Below are 17,312 nucleotides of genomic sequence, written 5' to 3'. Positions count from 1 at the left end.
TAAAGACTATATTCGTACATTTCAGAAACGTGTAGAATGTCAGAAATATCCTACTTTTATAAAGTAAAAGAGGGGAAAAGGCTGATATAGTTGTTAAAACCAAGTGGCACCCTCCTGTGCCAAAAAGTGCAGTTCCTCGAATGGCCACTTGAGGCTGGCTCCATGGGGAGTTTCCAAGTACGTCTCGCTGCAGACCACCGCATATTATAAAATAGTTTGTTGTAAAATAACAAATGCAATTTCTCCGCAGATGAAATTTACATACCGTAAATAACTTCATTATCTTAGCAAAGACTTTATCCATGAAATGTTTACTACACCCCTGCATGTGTTATTCAGCAGGGAATCAGGGAGTGCCTTGCAAAAGTATTCACCCCCCTTGGCATTTTTATTGTTTTTTTTTATTGTGAAGCAAACACATAGGACAAAATAACAGAAAAAGTCAATGTGCATAACTATTCACCTAAAGTCAATACTTTGTAGAGCCACCTTTAGTGGCAATCACAGCTCCAAGTCGCTTTGGATAAGTCTCTATGAGCTTGCCACATCTTACCACTGGGATTTTTGCCCATTCCTCCTTGCAAAACTGCTTCAGCTCCTTCAAGTTGGATATTTTGCGCTTGTGAACAGCAATCTTTAAGTCTGACCACAGATTTTCTGTTGGATTGAGGTCTGGGCTTTGACTAGCCCATTCCAACACGTTCACGTGTTGATTCCAACACGTTTCCCCTTAAACCACTCAAGTGTTGCTTTAGCAGTGTGTTTGGGGTCATTGTCCTGCTGGAAGGTGAACCTCCGTCCTAACCTCAAATCACGCACAGAGTGGTAAAGGTTTTGCTCAAGAATATCCCTGTATTTGGCACCATCCATCTTTCCCTCTGACCAGTTTCCCAGTCCCGGCTGCTGAAAAACATCCCCACAGCATAATGCTGCCACCACCATGTTTCACTTTGGGGACGGTGTTCTTTGGGTGATGTGTGTTGGTCTTGTTCCAGACATAGCGTTTTCTTTGATGGCCGAAAAGTTACATTTTAGTCTCATCAGACCAAAGCACCTTCCTCCATACATTTTGGGAGTCTCCCACATGCCTTTTCGCGAACTCAAAACGGGCCATTTTGTTTTTTGCTGAATGTAATGGCTTTCTTCTGGCCATAAAGTCCAACTCTATGGAGCATATGGCTTATTGTCTTCCTATGTACAGATACTCCAGTATCTGCTGTGGAACTCTGCAGCTCCTCCAGGGTTACCTTAGGTCTCTGTGCTGCCTCTCTGATTAATGCCCTCCTTGCCTGGTACGTGAGTTTTGGTGGGCGGCCATCTCTTGGCAGGTTTGCTGTTGTGCCATGTTATTTCCATTTGGTTATGATAGATTTGATGGTGCTCCTTGGGATCATCAAAGATTTGGATATTTTTTTATAACCTAACCCTGACTTGTACTTCTCAACAGCAATATCCCTTACTTGTTTGGAGAGTTCCTTGGTCTTCATGGCAGTGTTTGGTTAGTGGTGTCTCTTGCTTAGGTGTTGCAGCCTCTGGGCCCTTTCAAAAAAGGTGTGTAGGCTATATGTAATGACAGATCATAACAAAGGGGGTGAATACATACAAACATGCCAATTTTTTATTTCTAAAAAATAGTTTTATGTATAGGCCTATATTTTTCTCATTTCACTTCACCAACTTAGACTATTGTGTTCTGATCCATCACATAAAATTCAGATTAAAAAACATTGAACTAAAGGCTGTAATGTAACAAAATAGGTAAAAAGGCAAGGGGGGTGAATACTTTTGCAAGGCATTGCCAGACCTTCCTAACAAATAGTTGAAAAGTTGATCTACATTCATATTTGAAAGCAATACAGAATGCCTAAAGCCTTAATGCATTATATTCCATTATATTTTTTGGATTGTCATGGTGCCAGAATTTTGTGTTTTCCTTTACATGAATAAAAACATGTTCACCTTAAAGCAAAAAGGCACAAATTAGTGCAGAACATTTCACCAGAAGGCAGGAAATGAAGTGTTTGATGCTCAACATGTCCAACGCTTTATTTGTTTGTCCCCAAATGTTGAAACAAAAAACTATACCCTTGTTTGTTCTCGCTAAATACTGAATGATAAATAAAATAATGCATGTTTGTTTGCCTTATTTACCTGTAACGCAAGACTGGCCTCAGACAGTTAGGGCCTGAGGTAAATTACCACTTTGCACAAGCACAAACAAGTTGCATGACCATTACATAACAACAGAGAAAACCATTGACTAAAATTGAATTACACACACAAATAGGTTAATGGTGGATCTTAAAAACATTGATTGAGTGTGAATGAGAAACAAAACATAATTTTTACTGTAGTCTGGCTCAACAGATGTACAATGCTGGGACAAAGCCTAGTTCCAAATGTATTATCATTAAATTCCAATTTGGGTGAATGAGTGTCTTTTTACAGATTCCCCAAAAATTATATAATAAATACAAACAAAAACGTTTCAATGTCTGACTCCCAAAACACAATTATTAAGTCATGACAGGGATAAATATCATTCATAAGTAGGCCTAAATCTCTTTAGTCTTTGGTGAGATAGGAAGAGTGAGGTATTTAGATGTAATTTTAATCCTAGACTCTTCAGGATAATCTTAAACAGATATTTTTTTTTTAATGGTAAAGGATATTACAGGTAAGAGTACTGCTCTCAGGATTTTGTTTTTGAATTTTTTTCTTAAACTCAAATTCACCAATACAAAGTGAAGGCAACTGTGGGACTAACATATGCCAGCATGCCCTTTACCATATTTACTATTACTTGTGGGATTGACTTGATAACCACAGAGTATTGTTTTTCCGAATATTTCACATTGAATCTATCAGTCAGTACAGTATACTCTAGAAAGTTACCTTCTGAATACAGAAAATGTAAAAACAACTAAATAGGCTACCTCTCACAACCCAGTCACAACAACATAAACGATTTTCTTTTACACTAAATATAATAATAATAATAATAATAATAATAATAATAATAATAATAATAACAATAATAATAATAATAATTAATAATAATAATAATAATAATAATTTAGACTTTATTAATCCTGCAAGGGAAATAACAATGTTTTCAATCTGTTGTTACACACAGGCCTGCACAAGCTCAGTACCTAAACAAGGACTAAAGGAGAGATCTCAGAGTGAGGGGGCTGCAGCGGTAGATGGACATGCTCCCAACAGTTGGGGGCTTGGTGCCTTGCTCAAGAGCACCTTGGCAGCGCCCAGGAGGTGAACTGACACCTCTCCAGTTACCAGTCCACCACAATTGGTACAGACTTAAGTACTGCCACCCCCAAGTGAAGTGAAGTGATTGTCAACCAGTTTTGTCGGTTTGGTTTTATTTAACATCTATGGTTGTGTAACAATTACGGTATAGATCCATTTGACCGTGCGACGCTTCTGTCGCGCCGCGCTCCACTCTATTATCATGGCTATTATACATCCATGCGTTAACTCCATAGACAGTATATAAACGGTTAACTCCCCGCTTTAACTCCGCCCAGCAACAAGGACATGCGCACTTCAGCCCTGACATAGGCGGTATTGCCTCGTAAAAGTTACAGCCAGAATGGCAGCAGGCCGAGAATCAAAACTCCAGCTGGTTCACAGACACATCAGAGCTTTTCCAGACTTTCCGAAGAAAGGCATCCTTTTTAGGTGAGAAAATAAGTTCACTTTTGTTAAAGTTTCATCTGCGTTAAAGGTTCCCTTTTACGACCGTCTCTTCCAAGCTACCCATTTATTATCTTAGTTCGACATGCGGTCTAAATCAGGTCTAAATGCTCCACAAACCAGTGAAGGAAGGAGCCGCGAGCTTTGGGGCGGACGCGTGCCCGTTGCACTGGAAACTGGTCATGTGAGCAGTTGTTTGCGGAAACCGGTCAAGCCAGACTAGCGTCATAGATGGATGTAGCCTATATAATTGATGTATTAAGAGAACGAGATGGATCTATCATTTAGGCTTATAACGAGCCAGTCGCCGCTTGGATTTGTACGGTACGGGTGCTTTGAGCGGTTAAAAAGAATGAAGAAAGACCGTATTTTATCAGCAATTTCTCCCATTTGATAGCCTATATCCATAATACATCCATGGTTATAGGCCTATCAAGTAAAAACATTATATTGCACATTATAATCCAATTATAATACATTTTAAAGTTATTCTACTGTTTTTTTTATTTAAATGACATGCAATTTCCAGTTTATTCCTGTTGAGGATTACCCTGGCTATGTCCATATAAATTCCATGTGATTTTTACTCCACAGTTTTTGAGAAATTAAAAAAGAGACACTTACATACATAGCACAATCATGTTTCCCTCATATTATTAAATAAAATACTTAATAGGTTATATTCATTTGTCAATAGAATCCTACAGTAAAATCACATTAAATTTCACATGGACATAGTCAGGGTCATCCTAAACAGCAATCCATTGAAAATTTCATGTAACCTATGAAGGATTGATTTTTATGACAGTTGAAATATAAGGAATACGTCTTTCTTTCCTTTGTGCCTGCTCAAAGCACCCTTCCCATAAAACCACGAATAGTCCAATGTCCAACTGGCAGCTGGCTAGACCGGGTTTTCACAAACTACAGCTCACTTGACCACAATCATTGATGTGGAAGGAAGGACTTTACTCTCAAAAGCAAATAAAAAGACTGGTCTTGCAAAAAGATAACCTCTTGAAGTGGTGGCTTTTAAAGAGTATTTCTCTCTTTTCATGCATGGCTCCTTTTTTAAAAACACAGAAAAAAAAAATCAGGGTAATAAATACAATATAAAATATAATTAGTGCTGTCAAACGATTAAAATATTGAATCCAATTTTTTCCCTCATTTTAATGCTCTTATCAACATGGAAAAGTGGATCAGCTTGCTTTGTGCTTTTGTTGCCTGGCTTTGATGAGGGGGCGGAGAATTCCCATCAGCTGTGTGCTTGGCCATCAAGTGGTATTTCAGACTGGCCGTGCCGCGATGATAGCTCAGATCACAACGACAAAACACACAGATTACTTTGGTCTTGTCAATGTAACCATTTGGGACGTGCCTTTTTGTTTTCCGGTCTAGCAAGATCCGGTGTGGTGTTGTAGTTTTTCTAACGTTATTAGTTGTTGCAACAGCATGGGGAAAAAAACGACAAAGTTTGCTAGGCCAAAAAGAACGTTAATCTCGCAATAAAAAAATGTATGCCGTTAAAATGGGTTTACATTAATGCCGTTAACGCGTTTAACTGACGTGTGTGTGTGTGTGTGTTTAATTTATTTATTAGGGCTGTCAGTTTAACGCGTTAACGGCGTTAACGCAAACCCATTTTAACGCTTAAAATTTTTTTATTGCGCAATTAACGCATCATAGACACTTCATCATAGCTACTCCGCTGTGCTGTGGAGTAATGTCTGGCTATGTAAGAAAAGCGTCTAGCAACGTTGTTGTGAATGCTGCGGTCTCAGCCTGGCAACCCCAGTGAACTTCGAGTTGGGGCAGGAGGGGGCGGGGGAGACGACTCTCCAGTATTTTTAATTGGTAGTGCAGTAACTATTTTAACCGCTAGCTGCCAGTATTGCATACAATATTACATATTGCACCTTTTAAAGAAGGATTAACATTCTTTCGTGTAAGGGGCACTTATAATGTAGAGTGAAGTGCTGCATTTCTAAGGAACTTTTCAAAAGAGGAGAAGATACCAAAATAGTTTACTCAGAACATTTATTAAACATCAATTATCCAACAGTATGACCTTGTTTCTCTTTTCTTTTGTAATGTCCTTTTAGTTGTGAAAATCAGTATTTCTCTTAGTTTTCCAACCTTTTTCCACTTAAGTTGAGAAAAAAAACAGAAAAATAAAATGACCTCAGAGCTCTGATGAAATAACCCCAAAATAATAAACCAAAGTCCATCTACCCTTTTTTTTTTTTTTTTTTAAAGTGTGGTGAGATCTTGCGCTTATCTGTACAATGCAAAGAAGAAATGGTGAGTAGAAGCAGTCCGTGTTGCAGGCAAGGTGAACATCCACGCACTCTGCTCCTCTGCCTCGCGTGTCCAATGGCGAACCGTCCTATGGAACTCTCTCTCTCTCTCTCTCTCTCTCTCTCTCTCTCTCTCTCTCTCTCTCTCTCTCTCTCTCTCCCGACACATGCGTAATTGCCCGTTATATATGCCGCACACACTTGTTTGGGCTTGCGAGCCACGTAGCTAGTAGGCTCGTCACGGCGATTAGCTTCAGAGCAAGTAGTGACTCTACAGTCATAGTGAGAGCGTAGGTATAGGCAAGCAACTTGGTGAGAAGGGAGAATTATTAGAAAATGGAAGAAGTTCAAGATGAATGTCAATCTCCCTCGACAGGACCTGGTCAATGACCTGAAGAAGAAAACCATTAGTAACACACTACGCCGTCATGGATTAAAATCCTGCAGCGCACGCAAGGTCCCCCTGCTCAAAAAAAAGCACATGTCCAGGCCCGTCTAAAGTTTGCCAATTACCATGTGGATGATCCAGAGGAGGAATGGGAGAAGGTCATGTGGTCTGATGAGACAAAAATAGTGCTTTTTGGTCTAAACTCCACTCGCCGTGTTTGGAGGAAGAAGAAGGATGAGTACAACCCCAAGAACACCATCCCAACTGTGAAGCATGGAGGTGGAAACCTCATTCTTTGGGGATGCTTTTCTGCAAAGGGGACAGGACGACTGCACCGTATTGAAGGGAGGATGGCCAGATCTTGGCCAACAACCTCCTTCCCTCAGTAAGAGCATTGAAGATGGGTCGTGGCTGGGTCTTCCAGCATGACAACGACCCGAAACACACAGCCAGGGCAACTAAGGAGTGGCTCCGTAAGAAGCATCTCAAGGTCTTGGAGTGGCCTAGCCAGTCTCCAGACCTGAACCCAATAGAAAATCTTTGGAGGGAGCTGAAAGTCCGTATTGCCCAGCGACAGCCCCGAAACCTGAAGGATCTGGAGAAGGTCTGTATGGAGGAGTGGGCCAAAATCCCTGCTGCAGTGTTTGTAAACCTGGTCAAGAACTACAGGAAACGTATGATCTCTGTAATTGCAAACAAAAGTTTCTGTACCAAATATTAAGTTCTGCTTTTCTGATGTATCAAATACTTATGTCATGCAATAGAATGCAAATTAATTACTTAAAAATCATACAATGTGATTTTCTGGATTTGTTTTAGATTCTGTCACTCACAGTTGAAGAGTACCTATGATAAAAATTACAGACTTCTACATGCTTTGTAAGTGGGGAAAACCTGCAAAATCGGCAGTGTATCAAATACTTGTTCTCCCCACTGTATGTATGTATGTATGCATGTATGTGAAGCAGAAGTTCATAAATGACTCTTAAGAAATGTCCATCCATCCATCCATCTTCGTCCGCTTATCCGGTGTCGGGTCGCGGGGGGAGCAGCTCCAGCAGGGGACCCCAAACTTCCCTTTCCCGAGCAACATTAACCAGCTCCGACTGGGGGATCCCGAGGCGTTCCCAGGCCAGGTTGGAGATATAATCCCTCCACCTAGTCCTGGGTCTTCCCCGAGGCCTCCTCCCAGCTGGACGTGCCTGGAACACCTCCCTAGGGAGGCGCCCAGGGGGCATCCTTACCAGATGCCCGAACCACCTCAACTGGCTCCTTTCGACGCAAAGGAGCAGCGGCTCTACTCCGAGCTCCTCACGGATGACTGAGCTTCTCACCCTATCTCTAAGGGAGACGCCAGCCACCCTCCTGAGGAAACCCATTTCGGCCGCTTGTACCCTGGAAATGTGCTCAATATAAATGTATTTCACATTGATATTCATTTTAAATGACTGGATACTAATGTAATGTGTGTTTTCTGCCTGTAGGGATATCTGTCCCATCCTGAAGGACCCAGCCGCTCTCACAGCAGTGATCGACCTGTTTGAAGAACATGTAAGGAAGAATCACCAGCACGTTGAACTGATCATAGGTAAGGAACCCAAGCAAAGCACCTTTTAATGTAAACCAGTATTCTTTACGTGATGAACCTTACAGGAACAGCTAACAATACCTTTAAAAAGTATTAATTTACACACGTTGAGAAGGTATTGCCATTGATTATTCAAAAATACCAAGTTGGATTCATACCAGGCCAGCTTGTTTCTAATATAATTCTCAGGCTTTTTCAAATTATGTTTAGGGCCAACTTGCTAACTCACCCAATAATTGCTGCATCATTAGAAAAAATTAACTTTGATCATATCAAGACCATATCAAATGTCCTTATCAGTTTCGTTTCATCTCTTGGTTTAAGGGTATCTACTGTTTTTTCCAGCCCTATTTTCCTATGTTTTGTCTAAGTGACATTGGTCCAGTATTAAGCAAGATTGCTGCAGTTGGCAGCAGCGAAAGAAGCTACAATGTAAGTTAATAGTGCAATTGTCCAGCTTGTATTTATGTTCACAAAAGTGCTCATTTTGCCACTGACAGGCTCCGATTATTATTCTAAGTGTCTGACAACATTATCGAAAGGATCCCTTTTAAAATCTCTTTGAGACCTTTCTGTTTAACCAGAAACAGCTCTGAAGTCGCTAGTGCTAAACCCACCAGACTCCATTTAAAAAAGCAATACTTTTAGCGTGTAATAGAGCCAACGTATTTTCTTTTTTTTAATCAGTCTTTTTATTGTATTTTCATATACAACAGATACATAACAACCCACATCCCACCCACCCACATCGCACCACTGCTACAAAGAAAAGCAGACTACAAAAGAAAAAAAAGAAAAAAGAAATAGGGAGGACAACAGCATTCACTTCATGTCATTAGAGTCCATCTGTTCGACCAATGTAAGCTCAGGTTGCCAGATATTACTGAATTTAATAGTATTACCTTGTAAACAATAACGAATTTGTTCAAGAGATAAATAGTGCATAACATCGTTAATCCAGTGTATAAATACAGGTGGAGACTTATCCTTCCATTTTAATAAAACAATGCGTCTGGCCAAGAGGGTTGCATATGTTATCACAGTTCTATCCCATTTGTCTATACAAAGTTCTTGTGGTACTACTCCAAAAATAGCAATGACCGGTGATTGGTCAATATGAGTACGTAATGCTCTGGAAAGAAAATCCAAAATCCACTTTCACATGCATTTATACTAGTGCTGTCAGTTAAACACGTTAACGGCGTTAACGCAAACCCATTTTAACGGCGTACATTTTTTTTTAATCGCGAGATTAATGTTCTTTTGGCCTAGCAAACTTTGTCATTTTTTTTCCATGCTGTTGCAACAACTAATAACGTTAGAAAAACTACAACACCACACCGGCTCTAGCTAGACCGGAAATAAAACAGGGACGCTGTAAACACTTGTTTGGGTTTGCGAACCGGCCAAAGAGTAGTAGGCTTTTGAGTGGATGCGAGCGCGAGACGCCGAAATGGATGCCAATAAGATTCTGAATGGAAAGTTGATTTTTAAAAAGTTGTCGAGGGGGAGTTTCACGCATACACAGCTGTACTCCACGGAGAAAGCAGCCCAACTAGAACTGCAGCAAAGTGCAAACGCTGTATCATTAACCGGTGATCACTGGACATCAGTGAGTAATCAAAATTATTTAGGAGTTACTGCACATTATATTGACTATGTATATAGGGCTGGGCACCGAACATCGATACTTTTATGGCAGCGAAAAAAAATTTCCGATCCTACTAGTATCGAAAAATGATTAATCTTTCGGTGGCAAATTTCAGTTCCAAAAGCGTCTGAGCGCTTAAGCGCAAGCTTATCTGTCCTCTTTGCATACTGACAGAGAGCAGAGCTCCGACCGACACACAAACGCACACACACCTACACGGAGAGGTGCAGACCGAGTGAACTACGTTGTCGGCTCTGTAGTTTTGTTGAATGCCGATAAAGGGGTTTCAAGTGTGGTTACAGTTTTTCATAACATCACGCAGACAGCGTTTGCTGCGATGTGATATTAATGCCGAGCCGAAAGCGGTTGTTTTGATTCACAATTAAGTTGGAAAATAAAAGATTTGTGTTTAATGTATTTTTGTTGATGTTGAAATGGATTTTAAAACATATGGTATCGAAATTGGCACCGGATCGAAAGATTTTGAACGATACCCAGCCCTATATGTATATGCATACAGTTTTAGGACTGTGTTGTTTGTATCGTTTTTGACTGTTTTTGTCATTTATCCACCCCTTTTTCTGTCCAGGGGTCCGTTTCAGAAAGCAGGTTTAGTGAAAACTCTAAGTTTGTTAACCCTGGGATGAGGGAAACTCTGGGTTTTCCGTTTCAGAAAGAGAGGTAACTTAACCTCAGTCAGTTACTATGGTAACTGAGCCTGTGAACCTAACCTGGTCGGGAGCAGATTTTCTTCAAGAAACTCAAGGTTTCCTCTCTCTCATTTCCTCATTCATTCAGTCTATATCAGGCGCATTTTAATGCAGTTGTTATCTGCATGAATAAAAAGTTATTGTTAGGCAGATTATAAACGTTTTTTTCTCAAACATGTCATGTCCTTTTGTTGACAATCCCGTTGATGAAAAAGCTGTATTACTTCACAGTGGACCTTTTTTCACCAAGCTGCTTGGCAATTTCCCCGTAGCCCTTTCCAGCCTTGTGGAGGTGTACAATTTTGTCTCTAGTGTCTTTGGACAGCTCTTTGGTCTTGGCCATGTTAGTAGTTGGATTCTTACGGTTTGTATGGGGTGGACAGGTGTCTTTATGCAGCTAACGACCTCAAATAGGTGCATCTAATTTAGGATAATAAATGGAGTGGAGGTGTACATTTTAAAGGCAGACTAACAGGTCTTTGAGGGTCAGAATTCTAGCTGATAGACAGGTGTTCAAATACTTGTATAGTTGTGTTGGTTGAAAAAGTGGAAAGACTACCCAAAACGGATTTTCACAGTTTTATTTTGTTTTTATCAACTATGAATGAAGTGTATTTTACAAAGCTAAAATAACTTTTTATTTACATGGAGTCTGGTGGGTTTAGCGAACGCAATTTTGGATGTTTTTATGTTTTCAGGATCTCTTTAACAGAAAAGTCAACCTCCTTAGAAATCCTTTCCATAATGTTGTCAGACACTTAAAATATTAATCTGTCTGACAGTGGCAAAACAAGCACTTTTGTGAAGGTAAATACAAGCTGGACAAATGCCCTATTAACTTACATTGTAGCTTGTTTCGCCGCTGCCGACTGCAGCAATCTCGCTTAATACTGGACCAATTTCAAAGATTCTTGTTCCCATCAGTCACTTAAACACATGGGAAAATAGGGTTGCAAGTTATAAAAAAAAAAAAAAACGGTAGTCACCCTTTAAGTACTTGTCATATACTAGCTCATTGTTCGACAAAAACAAGGGAGACCACACATTATTAAGGATTAAATTAAAACCAATTAATTTAACCCAAATTAAATATTACTGTGGCGCCCTGGTAGTTTTCTGCATGTCATTCCCTCTCTCTCTACCCCCTTTCCTGTCTTAAGCTGTCTGATAGGTTTAAAGGCCAAAAAAAAGCATTCTTTAAAAAAAAAAAATATTACTATAAAATAGGATAAAACATGTATTTTAGTAGTGCAGTGAGTGCATGCGCAAAGGTGAGCGTGTGGAAAATAAAACAGAAGACAAAACACACCCAAAACAAACCCTGCAGGCTGTGAGGACGAGACTTGAACTGCAACTCCAGCCATTTTAAATAGGAATCAGAAGGCAATTGGGCAGAGTGGATTCAGATGTGGCCGATCCTCCTGCCACACCTCTCCACGGACTGCCTTCTAAACACCTGCAGGGAAAATACCCAAGAGCCACCCACAGAGTGGGAGGGTTCATTACACACTTTTTTTATTAAATGGAGGATAATTATCCTGACCAATAATTGCATGGTTTTGAGAGCAGGGGTTCTTTGTTACATGTATTGTGGGAAGACCCAAAGTGCAATTATTTTGGTCCAATTTGGTTATGAATGAAATCTTACATGGCAGTGTTTTAGGTATGTCTGCTGGACCAGAAATTTGAAGCGGTAGCCTACGCTAATTTCCCACCAACATCTTTATGAACTGGAAAGCGCGCAAACCACCCGCCTTTGCAAAAAGTCATTGATTAGAGGACTATCTTAAACTGTTAAACATGGAATGAGCAGCAGTTTTTCCTCAAAGATTTTGATAAAGAGCCTGGGTGTCCACTGGGACATGGTCAGGAACGCCATGGAAACCCACCATGTAACTTAGACCGTAGGTTCTGTGTTGCTGATTCGGACAAACACTATTTTCTTTTCTGAATGACGAAAATATATTACCGACTGGTAGCTGTGGTTGCCGCTAAACGTACTTCAGTGTATACCTAAGAAATTAAATGCACTTTTTTCCAAATTAAAAAATTATTTCACTGCATTCATATGGTATGCTGTATACTTGGGTCAGGGCAAAACTCCCACTTCATATATGAGATTTACAGACCAAACATTTAAGGGAGTATATTAATTTCCTATCCATTGTATGTCCTGTTCTAATGTGTCTTTCTAATGCATATTTTGTGTTTGTTTGCAGGTTTAGATGCTCGTGGTTTCCTGTTTGGTCCTTTGCTTGCTCAGCGACTGGGTGTTGGCTTTGTCCTGATCAGAAAGAAAGGCAAACTGCCTGGGAGCACTGTGTCTGTGGCCTACGATTTGGAGTATGGCAAGGTGAAAAACACACACACACACACACACACACACACACACACACACACACACACACACACACACACACTTTTGTTTAAAGCAATGCTTTACTCCAGTGTTTTTCAACCTTTTTTGAGCCACGGCACATTTCTTTACATAAAAACAATCCCGCGGCACACCACCAACCAAAAATGTTACAAAATGACACATTGTAGCCTAATACAGCATATATAATGAATATTTAGTCTCTCAATGTGTTTATACTCACTTAGTGTGAAATCTGGGCCTGTTTAGATGAACACAAAGCTGATATCCTGGCAGGAACTGAAGAAAGGTACACACGAAGCTCTTCCTGAACTGCTCTGTTGCTCTTTTTGTTTTTGTTTTTATAGCAGTCATGCTTGAGAAGCTCAGCTCACAAAGATATGTTGTGGAAATGGGAGAAATGCTGAAATAGCTCTGTTTGCCAGAATGGGGAACTCCTTGGCAGCAGTCAACCAAAAACTGTCCAAAGGTAGATCAGCAAAGCTTAGCTCTAAACCACGGTCTTGTCTCAGTTCAGTTAGTCCCTCCTGCTCCTGCACAGTCATGTCCTTTCCAAAAACTGCTGCTGAGCTATATGGGTCAACCCAGTCAAGGCATTCAGTGGAGGTTGAGGGGAAATATAATGACAACTTCTCCTCAAGAGTTTTCAAATGTTTACCTATTTTCTCTCACAGTGCAGCATTGTTGACATCTCCTTGCCATTTATGGGTGAGTGGGAACATGTCAAGCTTGGCATTTTCCAGATGTTGTTGCCAGAGGTGCACCTTTGAACGGAATCCATTTATTTTATCTGTGCTTGTGAGCAGGTTTTCATTTCGGCTTTGCATTCGTGTGTTCAGTTCATTCAGATGCTGAAATATATCTGCCATGTATACCAGCCTTGCACACCACTCATCAGATGCAAGCAGCTTTGCGTCATCGCACCTCTCATCAGTCAAAAACACTTTAAGTTCCTCCCGCAGCTCATACACACAGGCCAACACTTTGCTGCGCGACAACATCAGACCTCCGTGTGGAGCAATAAGGCTTTATGCTCTGCTCCCATTTCCTCACATAAAGATGCAAATATGGGGCTTTTCAGAGGTCGGGTCTTGACGAATTTTACCATGCGCACGACATCATCCAACACAGGAGCTGGGTCTGCTGGTAAAGTTTTGGCAACAAGTGCCTCGCGGTGCAATAACAATAACATCTGGGTGTCTCTCTTTCACTCTAACAAAGCCTTTGCAGCGCCCGACCATGGCTGCTGCTCCATCAGTGCAGACACTCGTGCAGTTTTCCCACTTAAGTCCTCCTTGTTCAAGATATTCAGTTGTGACCTGAAACATTTCCTCTCCTGTTGTTTTTTCTGGCAATGACTTTTCTCTGATGGCGTCTCCATCCACAAAACGCACATTGGCCAAGAGTTGAGCATGTCCATTAATGTCTGTAGACTCATCAAGTTGCAGTGCAAATTTCCCACTGATGCATATCTTTTCCAAAACAATCTGGCAATACATCTGGCAATTGTGTTATCTGAGAGAAGGACTCTGGCTACTTCTTGAACCGCGTCAGGGCCGAGCATATTGTTCACAATGGCTTTGCCGGCAATTAATAAAGGAAAAACACATTATTTGATACATTGGGGCGGCTTTGGCTCATGTGGTAGAGCAGTCACCTACCACCGATGCCTGGCCCTGCAGTTCCATATCGAAGTGTCCTTGGGCAAGACACTTAACCCCAAATTGCTCCCTATGCTGTGCCATTGGTGTGTGAATGTTTATCTGATGAGCATGTGGCACCTTGTATGGCAGTCTTGGCCACAGTGTATGAATGAATCCTGTACTATGTAAAAGCGCTATATAAATACAATCAATTTACATTTTTAATTGTGCCCCTGAAATTCTTTATGCGCTCCTACATTTTTCACACATGCCCCTTGTGGAATAAGGTACCGTCAAGCCCTGGTTTGGCAACATTTCCAGCCCTGTGCCCTGAAACCACTCCAGCATTGTCCTGGCTGTTTGCTTTTCTGGGTGTCATCATCCTGAAGTTTGAATCTTTGCTCCAGTCAAAGGTCATGTGCACACATTTCTCAAGCATCTCTCTGTATTTCTCTCTTTTCATTGTCACCTCAGTCCTGAGCAGTTTCCGGCTCTGCTGCTGAAAAGCACTCCCTCAGCATGGTGCTGCTACAATACTTCTCCAACAAAGAACAGTATTTTCTAAGAGTCTTACTTATGTTTCTCCAGGCAGAAGCCGAGATCCAGGAAGATGCAGTGGCTCCAGGACAGAAAGTTCTTCTCATTGATGACCTCCTGGCTACCGGAGGTAAGCAGTCCCCACACAGCATGCGTATTTATTTTTTTATTCATTGGTTTTTAGAATACTTTTATAGCGGTCAGTTTTAAGTGTTTTGTTGGTATTTATTAGATATATTTATTAGCACTGGAGCATTTTAACTGTTTGTATTGTTATTTATCGTCCCATTGTATATGTTGTCTCTGTTTTCTGAACGGTGTGTCATGGATGCCCTGCACTTCTTTGTGTGTGTGTCTGTGTCTGTGTCTGTGTGTGTGTGTAGGGACACTGTATGCAGCCTGTGAGCTAATGAAGAAGCAGCAGGCTGAGGTTCTGGGCTGCATGGTGGTCATCGAGCTCAAAGAGCTGAAAGGCATCGACAAACTGAAGCCCCACAGTGTGTTCTCGCTGGTTCAGTACTGAGGACCACTGCACCTGCCACACGGGAAACCAGTCAAACACTGGTTTTAAAACCAGCCAGCTGCTTCCCGAGTGTCACCAGCCCCAAACGAGGACCCTGTTCAGCTCAAGCACACATTTCAATCACTTACTGTTTTGCAATTTTAATTGGCACTAAAATATTAAATGTTTTTGTCACTCATTTATAAATCTCTTAAGGCTCGGAATCCTTACCCAGCATGCTTTCAGCTTATCACAGGGTGACCGCTTGGTTTCCACAAATCCTTAAGGAGTCTAAATGTCTAGAATGTTCTGTTCCTTTCACCTAATGCATGCTGGCTTCCAGCAGTGGAAGAAGTGTAGAGAGCTTTTAGTTAAGTAAAATTACTAATACCACACTGTAAAAATACGATCCAAAAGGTTTTGTTAATCAACTAAGGGTTTAATGGTCTAATCATTTCAGCTGGACTTGTAGGCCTGTATATTGGTGGGTAGTCCAATTTACAATAAAACATATTTTATAAACTTTTTTTTTTGTGCAAAAATCTTAATTTGTAAAGTAACTAGTAAGTAAAGCTGTCAGATTAATGTAGTGAAATTATAAATCAGCTTCCAAAATGATTCCCTCCCTGTTCAGAGTAAGTGTGAGATGTTTGTATTGCCAATGACAAACATGCAGGTGTTATTAAATTATATGTGCGAATTGCTGTTGACAACCCTTTCTACCACCGATGTGTTGCCCTTTTGATGTATACCCTCCTGTTTTTACCTCTTATGAGTTTCTCCTAATGTCAGCAATTGATTTTTTATTCTATACCATCAAGTGTATTAAAACCAGTTCTGTTTTACTGCATTGAAAACTACAATCTGTGCAAAACCACTCTGATAATCATCAGTTGATATGACAAAAACATGCATGACATTTAAGTATTTCTGACAGTCATAAACATATGCTGAATCTATTGATATATAACAGAGATGTTTGATTCTATTAACACGCCCTGATTTAACTGTCTATATGGTCCCGAGCGACAGAATATCTACAAGGATATTGGTCTGCTAGTGCAGCATTAACCTTCATTGTAGGCAAGGCTGTGCATTTTCTATTTATGTTATGCATTTCTGAAATGTAGTGAAGTAGAAAGTGGCATGAAAACAAAGTACAAGTACTTGAGTAAATGTACTTAGTTACACTCCACCACTGCTGGGATCAGTCCCTGCATGCCCATGTTCCTGAACAGGAGGAAGCAGCTACAGCGGATGAATGGATAAACAAGTTTGTCTTTCATCTGTATATTATATAGCTTACTCATGTAAGGTAATGTATCGGTTGATTTAATGAAAATAGGATAGTGTTTGTTTCTTGAGGGTTTAAGCCATTCTATCATGTGATGCTGCAGCTAATTAGCATCTAACCTTAACCAAGCAGGTTATGCTAGCTACTAAACTGTTTCTTGTAGTTGTTTAAGCATTATTTCATGTGTTGCACTTGGGTTTTTAAGTCTTAACATATGTACCCTGAGTGTGTATTTGATGGATATAAAACCTATCCAAACATGGCCTTGGCCTTCAACTATCTTTGAAACAACTTTTTTTCCCACCACCTGTAACACACTTCAATATATTAAAAAGCCAAATTAAAGTCTTGTACAGACAAAATACGGTAAACAAATGAAATAATAAATGATCAGGCTTGCGTTTTATCAATACTGAAGTTGTAATTCAGATTGTTCTCCTAAAGCCTTACTGTTTACCTGCGCCATCTGTTCTCTTTACCAATGCAAGATTCCTGTGTTCAGCATGTCAGTGATTTTCACCTTTGTCCTTACTGTATGAATTGTTTGCATTTCTGGGATTGGTTTAGTTGATATTTTGTTTCCTCCCCCCCCAAACTCCTCCTTT

General features: G+C 40.4%; 1 protein-coding gene across 1 annotated transcript; it reads left to right on the top strand.

Annotated features, from left to right (window-relative positions):
- Positions 1-3,553: 3,553 nt before the first annotated feature.
- On the top strand, positions 3,554-17,053 carry aprt (adenine phosphoribosyltransferase). The gene is made up of 5 exons (XM_028604268.1): positions 3,554-3,702; positions 7,890-7,993; positions 12,574-12,707; positions 14,963-15,041; positions 15,295-17,053. The coding sequence occupies exons 1-5, from the start codon at positions 3,614-3,616 to the stop codon at positions 15,432-15,434; spliced, it is 546 nt and encodes a 181-aa protein (XP_028460069.1). The 5' UTR covers positions 3,554-3,613; the 3' UTR covers positions 15,435-17,053.
- The last annotated feature ends 259 nt before the right edge of the window (positions 17,054-17,312 follow it).

Source organism: Perca flavescens, chromosome 17, assembly GCF_004354835.1.
Source record: "Perca flavescens isolate YP-PL-M2 chromosome 17, PFLA_1.0, whole genome shotgun sequence".
Taxonomy (NCBI): domain Eukaryota; kingdom Metazoa; phylum Chordata; class Actinopteri; order Perciformes; family Percidae; genus Perca; species Perca flavescens.
Note: the sequence above shows the minus strand (reverse complement) of the source record. Positions and strands in the feature narration are given on the sequence as shown.